Source organism: Passer domesticus, chromosome Z (genome assembly GCF_036417665.1).
Source record: "Passer domesticus isolate bPasDom1 chromosome Z, bPasDom1.hap1, whole genome shotgun sequence".
Taxonomy (NCBI): Eukaryota; Metazoa; Chordata; class Aves; order Passeriformes; family Passeridae; genus Passer; species Passer domesticus.
Genome location: NC_087512.1, coordinates 50,356,168 through 50,368,319, shown reverse-complemented (window position 1 = coordinate 50,368,319; position 12,152 = coordinate 50,356,168). Strand labels below are relative to the sequence as shown.

The 12,152-nt window shown below is 42.1% G+C and overlaps 1 protein-coding gene across 3 annotated transcripts in view; it reads right to left on the bottom strand.

Annotated features, from left to right (window-relative positions):
- The window catches only part of GRIN3A (glutamate ionotropic receptor NMDA type subunit 3A), a 67,385-nt gene that overhangs the window by 13,153 nt on the left and 42,080 nt on the right, over positions 1–12,152 (bottom strand). For all 3 annotated transcript variants that reach the window (XM_064402989.1, XM_064402990.1, XM_064402988.1), the window contains exons 4-6: positions 6,746–6,891; positions 5,086–5,201; positions 2,577–2,728 (exon numbers count right to left, since the gene is read on the bottom strand). In XM_064402989.1, the coding sequence (XP_064259059.1) occupies positions 2,577–2,728; positions 5,086–5,201; positions 6,746–6,891 (414 nt within the window). The remainder of the gene's footprint in view (positions 1–2,576; positions 2,729–5,085; positions 5,202–6,745; positions 6,892–12,152) is intronic.

Sequence of the window (12,152 nt, the reverse complement as noted above, 5' to 3'; positions counted from 1 at the left end):
AACACCTCCAGCTCTCCCAGCCTGGGTGAGAGAGCAGAGGCCCTCTGATCACCTTTGTGGTCTCCTCTGGATTTCCTCCAACAGTGCCACATCCTTCTTATGCTGAGAATCCTGGAGCTGGAAGCAGCTCTGCAGCTGGGGTCTCACCAGAGTGAGTAGAAGTGCACAATCACCTCCCTCACACTTTTAGTGATGCAGCCCAGGACATCTTTGACTTTCTGGGCTGCCAGAGCACATCACCAGGGCATCTTGAGCTTTTAATCCACCAAGGCCCCACATCCTTCTCCCCAGGGCTGCTCTTAATCTGTCCTGTATTTGTGCCCTGCCTGTATCAGGGCTTGGCATTCCCCCAACCCAGGTGCAGGCACTTGGCCTAGTTGCACTCCATGAACTGAGTCCTTCAGTTCAGACACCTGAAGCAACTTGTTGGACTTTAGTTTCTGAACAAAAACTCAGTTGTGCCTGTTGAATTAGTGCAGCTGAAGACTGAATAAGGACTATAGTCAGAAAACCAGCCTGGAAGCAGCTACACCTGCCCTTCTTTCTGGACTTCACATGGAGGTTATACTCAAAAGACTTCATTACATTAAAGCACAACATGCTTTACATGGTGTAAACATGGTCACAGCTCCAGCTGTGACCCCATGCTTAAGGTCTCCCTTAAAATCCTGTGGTTAAAACCTATTCAATAGTGGAAAAAACCCAAAGGAATTCCATGGAACTATTCACAGGGCAAAATCTGACTTTTATTTTCAGACTGGAGCAGATTTTTGCCCCACTTCCTTTCCCTTTCTTGGTAGGCCTTGAGGAATATTGTGTTGATCATGCACCTCTCTTGATAACATTTTGAACAAGGAACCCCATATATGTACATCTATTTACAATTTTTATAGGTAGGTATTACTCAGGTTCTAATACTTCTGCAGACAAGTGGGTCATCTCATGCCTCTCCCAGGGGATCTAAGCACCTCACTCCACAAACTTGAAGAAGAAACCATATGTTCCGAGAGTAAACCAGTAGTAATTAAAATTGTACTTTTGACTGGAATTTATTCTATGACTAAGAATAAAGTGCATACAGCCCCAGATGAATGCTGTAGGGTAAGACATGATCAGAGCAAGCTCCTTTTGTCATATCACTAGGGAATTATTAGGAAGGTAAGTTTTCTCTGCTGTAAGAGTTTTGAGTTTTATGCAACTTTGAGATAATTTATAACACTACCACTTTGTAATTTCCTGAGATTTAATTCAAAAGACTTGTTAAAATGTAGAGTAGCAAGAAGTCATTGGATGAACTGCTATTTTAAAAAGATTATTTCCTTTTTAGATGATAATACAATCTCCAGATAAGCTAAATCAAAAAGAGAAGTGAATACACACTTCCATTTAAGTTTGCTTTCTTGTGTTGAATTAGTCACATAAGAAAAGAAAGAAAAAATTAGTAAGTTGCATAAAAATAAATTTAATTTTCTTCTATGAATGTCTGATGTTAAAATATAATTTATTTCCTCTTGACACAAAGTAAGGAATGTAGTAAGACATGCAGAAATAGCCCAACAAATTATGTGTTAAAATGTATAATAAATACATTATTATGTATTTATGCCAAATAAAGATTTGCTTTGTTGTATCTCTAAAAAATGTTAACTTTCTAGTGATTTAGTCAGCAGCCAGAGGTTTGCAGTCGACCATTAAAAAGTGGGAGTCAGCCCAGGAAACTGAGCTTCTCTTTGATGGGGGAATGCTGCCACTTCCTCAAGGAACACCAATGTGTGTCTAGCATTTGACTGAGCACCCTAAGAAGGGGACAGCAGAGTTCTAACTGATTTGTACCTGTGAGAATACATAACCTATCTCTCCTGGAAGACCTTCAGCTAAAAGAATATGCTATAAGCTTCATACATTGCTGGTGCTTTTGATTCTTCCATACTTTATCTTATTTTTTCACTTGACAGTCTGGGGAACTTGAGAAAAAACTGCTATTCTGGTAAGAGTTATCTTTTTCTCATAAATAATGGCGTAGCTCCTCTGATGTGGTACTTGGATGTACATCCATGAAGATTTACTTCCATTTCTCATAGATCTACAAGGAAGTGAGACCTGCTTCCCCTCTCTTTTTGGCATGGTGTCTTAGCAGACCATTTCTTGCCTGAAATCCAATCTTTGGTACAGGTAGCTGCCACCCATGTTTGGAAGTGGTGAGCATGTATTAAAAATTCAGGATGTCCTGAGCTCTCCCTCTCTCTGTGGATGGTGATACACATGCAGTTGAGTGGAATCGGAATCAGACAGGTTTGCTATGAAATATACTAGATCAGGACTTTCATTGCCCTCTTCATGCCGTGCTTGTGTCCAGAGGAGCTCCCTGGTGCCTCACTCAGCAGCACAGTCCCACTGATGCGCTCCTCCTGCTCTGCCCTGACTGCTGCCTGGGTCAGCAGCTCTTGCCTTTGAAGCCTCCTCCTTCTCTTCAGCTGCCACCCATCCCTGCCATGGGGGCATGTCATTAGGAATGAGGGGAGATAATTGTCAGCTTGCACAAAGCCTCACTTAGGTGACCCGAGTTCATCACTTACCTCCGTGACGGCGAAGCTTCGTTTTCCACAGGGAACAACCTTGTACCACTTGTCATGCAGAACATCCATGAAGCCATGGGATTTGTACTGGCTGATCAGGTCAGAGATGTTTGAGGTGAGCGGAGAGTTGGGGGGAAGACCAATGCCATATCCTAGAAGGGAGAACAGTACAATCATCTCTCTCTTTCTCGTTTGGTTTTTGCTGAACTATGTTCATTTCAGCATGGAAGAGCAAGCTGGCACTCTGTTTCAGCCAGCCAGCTCCAACCTGGCTTAATGTGGTCTGAGAATGCTGAGGCAAGACCTTTTTTGGTACAAAATAAAGTCACCCAATATAAACAGAATAGGCAAATTCAAAATTATTTCAGCCACATAAGAAATAGGTAGAACTGGAGGTTCAAAAACTTAAAATGGAGACAATGGATTAATAAATATTTTCTCTAGACACATAGACCTTTTCATGTCCTTGTCATGGATTCTTTCAGCAATGCAAAAGGGCCTTAATGTCACATAAATAATTCTGTGATCCCCTTGCATTGTTAGAGCAGTGGATGTGACTGTGGTGTCAGATGTGACATTTTCTTCCTAACGCATTTTCTGATGAGGAGCTGTATGCTTGCAAATATATACAGGAGCAATCTTCATTGTTATCACACAGTAATTTAAAGCCCAGGAGCTATGCTTTCAGTTCATGCACTTCTGCTCTGGCACTGACAGGGACTTTCAAATACTAATAAATGCAGTTTTTAGTCACTGTGTTGTCTTTCACCATGTTAAAGTGCGGGTAAAAGACTTAGTGTCTAAGTGGAGATGAATTCAGTAACTCTGAATGCAGTGCTTCTATTTGCAGCATCTGGAGTTTGACATTAGAAATTTTAAACAAATGCAACTGATCCCTCAAAGACATGCAGTTGCATGCCAATTGCCTGCAGAGATTAATTTCTAGTCCATTGTGTATTTTTGTTTTTCAGTTCCGAATTCAGAATTTCAGACTGTCTCCTTAAAAAACCCACAACAACACAGGAAGAAGGAAAAAACCCTCACAGACAAGAGCTGAATTTTCCAGGACAGTGGCTCACTTTTTAATGATTGATGAGGTGATAACTGTTCCTACAATGGTTCTCCTTTGCTGCTGAGTTTTTTACATTGTGCCTGTAATTCCACCTGAATAAATTTGCTCACATCAAAGGATTTGTTTCAGAGTTAGCACAGCTACGACTCATAAACATTTTTAGCATACTTTTTTTGTAATTGGGTGATATGAAGGAAAGCCAGTCATCCAAAATCATGCAGTTCAGTGTCTATTTGTTTGTTTCTTTTTCTATATTGAAATCTAACCTACTTGATTTGAAATTGTGGAAGCTTCTGGTTTTATTTCAGCAGAAAGGATTCTGAAAGGAATTTATCAGGTTTCTGAAGAAGGTTGTTTTGCTGTGTGATGGGAGCAGCTGGAGTGATTGCCCTTGGAGGGGAGGAAAGTGGAAGCACCAGTCCTTTCCACTTCCATCTATCACAAAAGTGGTTTCTAAAGTCTGCTGCCCATGTGCTCATCCATGCTGGAAACAACTTCACACCAGCCTTGCTTCCTGGCTGCCTTCTGACCTGTCCTTGCTAATTTCTCAAGGCTGCAGGCCAAGCACCTAGCTCCCTTCTCAATTCCCGTCTCAATTCCCTTCTCAAGTGGGAATCTTGAGCTGACCTTTAAGATGAGAACAGTATTTGCCTGTTTCAGATGAGAGTGAAACCGCAGAGCTGCATTTTGAACACATTTAAACAGGGTTTTGAACACACATCAATAAAGAGGGCTGGCAGAAAAAAAACCTCATTTCAGAGGCCTCTTTATTTCATGACAAGCAGGGAAATGGACTTTGCCTCCTACTTGTCTGCAGACACACTGTCTGAGCACTTGGAATAATTTCTATATACAGCATGGCAACAAATCATAGAATCAGAGCATAGTTTGGGTTGGAAGGGACCTAAAAGACCATTTCATTCCAATGCCTGCCATGGGAGATCTTCCAGTAGACCAAGCTGCTCAAAGCTCCACCCTGGCCTGGAAACAGTTGGTAAAAGTGATATGAGATCTCAAAAAAAACCCAATACCAAAAGCAAACAAAAAAAAAAGCCAACAAAAACAAACAAACAAACAAAAACAAACAAAAACCCCAAAACTAAAACAAAATTTAAAAAACAAAAAAAACCCAAACCAAACCAAACCAAAAAAAAAAAAACCAAAACAAAAAAAAAAAAACACCCCACCAACCGCTCCCCCACAAAAAACCCAAAAAAACAAAACAAAACCAAAACAAAACAAACAAAAAAAACAAAACAAAAAAAAAACCGCAGAAGAAAAGAAGAGCTTTTGTTCTGCTCAATCACTGAAGATTTTGTCATAATCCTCTAGGGGTCCTCAGTTTCACCTCCATATTTACACTGAGAATACCACAGTACAACAAACCAAATTCAGCACATGAGGAACAGAGAGGTGTGTCATAAAAATGGTTATTACCTTCAATGGCAAAGGGTTTTCCCACAGTTAGGAGCTTGCAGTCAGCATCTATTGACACTTCATAATCTAAGAGTGCTTTATCCATGATGAAGGCATCAAGTTTCTCTGGATCGTGCCTGTATTCAACACCAAAGTCAGAAACACAATCACTTCACTGTCTAAGTGACACTGAACATTTGTCTATGCAGTTTTCTGGAAAATTACTGCATAGACAGTAATTTGAAAAACAAGAAAACGGGGACCAGGGACTGCTATTTGGACATCTACACTGAAAATGAAAACTGATTTGTATTTCAAAGGATGGAATTGTGCATGAAATGCAAACTTTGTTCATTAAAAGCAGTCAGTGTGTTTAGGATTTATTTTGCTCCCACAAAATATTATTGTTCTGAAAGACAAAAATCACTACAAAATGTTGGACTTTGACTCAATCAAAAGTGCCACAAGGCTTTAGTGGAGAAAATAAAAAATTGCTAAAGTACTGTTGCTGCCTTTGTTTCTTTGTGATGTTAAACTTGGGGGATATTAGAGCGAAAAACCAGAAGGATAATTTATTCAAAGGCATTTCTCCTCCTTTCTCCTTGAATATGAGGTAAAGTATTTCTTTCACCCAAGTAAGTAAATCTATCTTTTTCTTGTATTGTCTTCATGAACACAATGACTGAATTTTACTAAAATACTCATTTCTGAACAGCATGCTTAGATAAAAATAATGACACAAAAGAACAGCTGCAGTGCCTGTTCTCATCTCATATCCCAGGACTGCACTCTCCGTTCCTGTCCATTTAAAATCCTGAGTGTTCTCCTGATGTGATTACTTCATTGATTTCAATCCATTTACTCCAGTTTGACCCAAAGAACTGACATGTGCCTTAATTATCAAGAGGAGGGCTCTGGGGAGAAATATATAAACAAGAAACAGCAAGAAAAAGCTTGTGGTGAAAAGTTCTCAGGCCATCTGCCGGGCAACTTTTAAGATAAAATGAATGAACGATTCAGGTTTATTACCACCTCCCAGGCTTCCTGGAAGAGTTGTGTGGCCCCCAGACTGTTAAGCACAAATATTTCTGAGGCACACTGAAACCACGATTCTGTAAAGCAACAAGACTTTTATTACTTTTTACCAGTCTAGTTCTTCTTTTATTCATTTTAATGATAAATTATGGTTCATCCCTGAGAATCTCCTTTCCTCCCACCACACTGAGGAACCTCATTGGCAGCTTTTTATTAGACTGGATGTTTTTTTCTGAATGTTTCTCACTTCCTGATGAAGGGCTCCCAAGCTCAGGAACTTGCCAGGAGTTTATACATTGCCCTTGCCTGATGGCACCCCCAACCTGGGCAGGCATTCCCACCTGGCTTAAATGTGTACTAATTCATTGAACTCCTGTGTTTTGTGGGATCCTCAGCACTGGGAAGGAGAGGATCAGGGGGACATAGCATCCATGGAGTGGTGATATTTTCTGTATCTCTCTCTCTGTCACTGTTTCTCTCTCTCTCTCTCTCTCTCTCTTTCTCTCACATTTACTGTCAAATAAAATCAGTACTATTGACTTTGGCCTCATTTTCACCTTAAACTGAGCATCTCTCTTAACAATTTTAATAACCAGATCATAACAGCTGGCTGGGGGCAGGTATGTTGCTGTTTGCAGGGGCTCACTTCAGGTAGGCCACCCCGTCGGTGGTGGCAGGGACGTTGTAGCGCCGCATGTACTCGTGCATCTCCGGGAAGCTCTGCCTCACGTAGTCCTCGGCGCTGCTCTCCCGCACCGTGCCGAACCGGAACCCTTGGGACGGGTGGTGGAGCTGAGGGGAGGACAGGAGAGGGTTAGCAGAGCCATTTGCCTCCCATCACATCTGGTGTCTCGCTCTAGTGTGGCGATGGTTCCCCAGAAATCTTCAGAGTTCGTGGACCTGCCTTTTTGGGTGTTTTCCTGCAGGCAGCTTCCCACCCCCCAGGAAAATCCTGGAAAGACTTACCAAGTGACTAAATAGCTTGTCTGTGTACTCTCAGGGTTTTCTTCAAATGCTGAAAATAATCTCCATTAAACACCCTGAACACCCAAATGTAAGTGTCTATTGGGATTATTTGTCTCTAGAACAGACAATGTTTCAGAAACTGTTATGAGAAGCCTCTGGGCTGGCTACAATCCACCTTCTGGACTCTGGGTATCCAGCAAAGGACACAGCTTAGATTTGTTTTGTCAGAATGTTTTACTTTGTTCTTAGAGATCAAATTTAACCTTCTGCAGAATGCTAGCACCCCCAGTTCATTTCTAGAAGTCTAGACACCATATCACAGTCTTGGCTGCCATTCCTCACAGACAAACTGAGGACTGAAAGGTCACCAAAAAGTCTCCCCTGGCACTGAGAAGGAGGGAGAATTCCACTCTGCATGGCCCAGGCTACAGCCATGGATATACACACACAGTCTTTTTGCAGTTCTGTGCCCTGCCGTTCTCTGAACTGACTCCACAGTCTGCAGCCCCAAGGAGGCCAGTCCAGGTTTCACAGACCCTCTTTCTGGAGTTTCTGTTTGCTTTTGGAGCACTTAGTGGCTCCTGGAGGAAGACTCAAGCTGCCATGGAGGAGTCAGGCAGCATCTTCCACTATGCCAAGCACTTCCTTGAGTTGGCCAAGTGCTGCCATCTGCACTAATTAAAAACCCTTCAGCAACCACCAGCCTCTAACAGGCCAAACTTTCAGAGCACAGGAAGCCAAACAGAGCTAAGGCTGAAGCAGTCACGCTTTATTTGCTTCCCAGGAGGCTCATGGACATCACAGCAGCTTGGAAAGATGATCTCACCACAGCTATGCACTGCTTGGCAAAAAGCAAGCAAAGAAGCATTCTGCCAATCCATCTGGCCTCTGCATTATCATCTAAGCAGAACAGAGTGCAGGGCATTACAAAGCCATAAAAAGACCTTTCCCAGTCTTCTCTTCAACGACCCCATGGATAAAAGAATGTCTGCAGTTTTTTTAGGAACGACAGAGGCAGGATGTAAATTGACTGTCACCCAGTTTAGTCTGAAAAGGAACAGGAAAAGATCTTTTGGATGCTGTATTTCTGGTAATATTTACCTGAAATTGAAAATTAAAATGGGCAGGTGTTTATCACCCTGTGGTCTGCTGACGTGGTCCCTGTGTTGCAACCCAGGAATGAGACCTGCGGCTAATTCCAAATCTGTGGGTATGGAGGGAGTCCTGGCTTTTTTTTTGCTTTTTTTAAATGTGTTCTGGTGTAGACGGCTGTGGGACAAACAATGCAGGGTATGCCTCCATCTGGAGCTGGCCATTGTGCTGTGCCAGAAGGACTGTGGGCACAGAGGGAAATGTTCTTGCCTGGGAATGTGGGAGCAGCATTCAGGTGCCAGAAAACATAAATAACAGGAGCTGGGCTGTGACAATACATCACGGAGACTTCCAGCACAATGCTGCCAACCCCAGTCTTGAGACACTGAAGATGACCTGCTTAAAGAAGGAACTTGGAGTGAGGTTCATGCACTCTCTGTCCCAAGAAGATCATCTCCACAGTCAGGACTTTTATTTTTAGATTTTATTTCTTCAGAGTTTCAGTGAAGAGACTGAAAAGTCCATTAAGATCCAACACTGAACCACACTGGCATTTTCCAAGCCAACTTAGGTGCTTGTTGTGAGTTAGTAGCTCACCTAGTGATGCCAACTGCAATGCAACATCTGATCTGCAGATAAAGTCTTCACTGGAATACATCTCTCACTCAGACTGTCACCAATGTCTGCATTTGACTAAACTTTTAAGCCTGAATGAGAAAGGCTGGTATAAAAACAGTAAACCACACCTCCATGCAATTTGCTGTCCTAAATCCTTTACTGGGGACTGCCCACGCTTTGCTTTGCATTGAGCATGCTGTCAAATTCCACCCCAAATGATGACAACACTGGAATGTTCATTAGATCAGAAGTCCATCTGGCTTAATATTTTGTCTCTAGCAACACCATATGCCTGGTGGGAAGTCTTGGGAAGTCTGTACAAGGGAGTTATTCAGCCATCCCTTGTATCCAGTGCTCTACCAGCTTCTGATAATCTCTGCTTTTTCTTAAGCATCATTTTGTGTCTGCAAATTTATATTTGATCAACTCCTTCTCAAAGGATAAATGTTAACATTTGTTTTAACCCTCTGTGTTATTCAAGGACTTCCATTTTCTTCCTATTGCTGGTTAGTCTCAGGAGGAAAAGATTTGCTTGCAGCTCTGTGGATTGACAATGCAAAATGCTGCCAGAAGCACTTCAGTGATGATTTGCTAAGAGTGCTAAAGGTTACTTGCTTCAACAGATGATAAAAACTTCAGGATGGAAACAGGACTCATCACTTGTCATTGCTGCTTTCTTACTTTCTGTAGTCCGCTCCTGGGAAGATTATGTGACAAGATGGAAACCACAAATATCTGTGTCCTGACAGGAGAGGTAAATACCATAGTCTCGCTCTGAATATTGCCTTATTAGTTGTCTCTTTTTTCTAATCTTTTCTGTTTCTCATGCTCTCTCTCTCTTTCATCTTTCTTATGTTTTGAAAGTCCTATACTGAGAGAGTCTTTCTGTTTTCTATAAACCAATAATGGAATAATGCCTAGGGTTTCAGAGAAATCATGAAGTCTGAAAAATCAGCATTTGAAGAATCAATAATGAATTATATGTATTTATTTTTTATAAAACTCATAATTCAGGAGAGGCAGTTACTTACATTTATACCAGTAATTGAAAATATAAAGACCAGTGTACTGGAAGAAATAGCTGTTGAAATTAATGTTCACTATGTGGATTCTCTACATTGTGTTTCTTGATTCAACACTCAGTGTCAGAGGTGAATAACCACTACAAAGCAGATAAAGGGCACTAGGAAATGCTGAGACTTTTGTATTCAGAGTGCCTGGAGGTTTGCTGGTGACTCAAGTACAATTAAAAATAAATGAATGCAATAGCTGCAGATTCATCACCAGACATGAGTTTTCTTGGTACTTGGCTTAGATAGCCTTACAAAGTCCCTCCAGATTTGGATATCTGTGCCTGTAAGAAGTGGAAAGAGCAAGCTTTCTTCAGACCTGGATGAGGCTCTGAGGTAACAGTGAAGTGGGGTTTATGCACTCTCTGTCCCGAGAAAATCATCACCACAATTGTCCTGGCTTGACAATTCATTGAACAAGATGTGAGGATTGTCATGAGTACAGGCATTGCAAAACAGCAGTATGTCAAATAAGGATATTTAAATTTCTTTAACTATCAGATCATTGAATCACAGAATCATTCAGGCTTAAAAGACCCTAAAGATTACACCCCAACATTAACCCAACACTGCTGACCCCATCACTGAAATATGTCCCCAAAAGCCACATCTACAGGGTCTTTTAAACTCCCCTATGGAACATGACTTCACCGCTTCCCTGGGCAGCCTGTTCCAACACCTGACAACCCTCATGGTGAAGAAATTTTCCCTGGATCTCTCTTCTGAAGACCCATTAGCATTTATCAAGCAACCAACCCTTTGAGTATTATCTGGCAAGGCCACCACAACAAACTGCTGTTGGCTGTGAGACTTAGCAGGGAAACACCAACAGCCTGGGCAGTCCAACAGCAAGAGTAGGAATATATCAATTGAATGGCTATGTTAAAAGCTATTAACTGCTAAGGTATTTTAATAATTTATTTGTTACAAGCTAAAAGGGGTTAAAAACTTATTTAGTGCTGCTGGTTAGTGGCTCTCCAAAAAAGGTGTGACAGCTCCAGCAGCCAACAGTATAGTTTTTGCATCTCAAATACTGGAAATCATGGATTTCATATCAGTGAACTGTTTTATACCTGAAACAATGGTGTACACCATGAGGGACTGTTCTTTAGGTGCACCCCAAATTTTAGAACCCGCCCCACGCTCTACTGTGAGGAAGCTGTTACACATGAAGTTGTGACGATGCACATGGTGATATCCCATTTGGACCTGGTTTAATGTTTGGGGTAGACTCAAGAGGTGGGTGACATAGAGCTAGAGGGGCCTGAGCACTTGTCTTGAGCACTGAGTGCTTGGATTTTACAGGCTCAGGGCTGTGGAATGCCAAGACCAGAGGATCTTGCTGCACAGGGCAGGGATGGATGGCTCAGGAGGATGTCCCATCTTCTGTGAAGGCAGCAGTCTTGAGAGGAAGGACTAGAACATGCTGTTGGGAAGTAGAGGATGAAGGTGCAGGAGAAAAGCTAAAGAGCTGTGATTTCTGGAACTGGTGTCCCGGTGAACACTGCTGTCCCTGTGACCTCTCAGGACAGTATCTACTGTAGGACACATGGATTGTGCCCATCATTTCCAAGAATGAGTCTCACTGCTGCAGAAAACGTATCATGGATAAGAAAACAAACAAGAGGCACTGTGTAAGAAAACAAAGGGAAATGTGAATGCTGCCAAGCACTGAGGAGGTGAAATGGCTGTTGGGTCCCTTAAGACAGGGAGGCCATATGATGTTTAAGAAAACACAAGAGCTTTACAGTACATCTAACTTTTCTGACAGTGCCAGGACAAGTATTGGGACTTCTCAGAGTCTTCTGTGCCTTGCATAACATGGTGCTCCCAGACAAATGATGTTTGTGCTTCTTGCTGCTGAAAGCAAACACTGCAGCTACCAGCTCCCTCAGCTTGGCCCCTTACTTCCAGAACTCCTTGGTTTCTGTCTGCTGTTGTTAAAACATCTGCTGAGTGGGAAGTGGAGAACTTGTTTTATTTGGGAAGATGTTGAGATGAATTTGGCATCAGCATACATCTATGGCTTGGGGTGCCAATTATGCATGAAAATACCAACATGATAAACATCAATGTGATGAAACCACAGCAGCAGAAACAGGAAAACACAATCCTGAGTGACAGGGGTTTTGCATAACTTGGCATATTCCATTTTATGTAATGCATTGCCATTGCACTCAATGCTGTCAGCTGGGGAGAACACCTAGATACCAACTTGAAAGGAAACAGGCCCAGAAATCTCCAGTGCAGGCTGGGATTTAAAACTGAAAATGCAGCAGTTAACTTTGGCACATTCAAGGCTGTGGG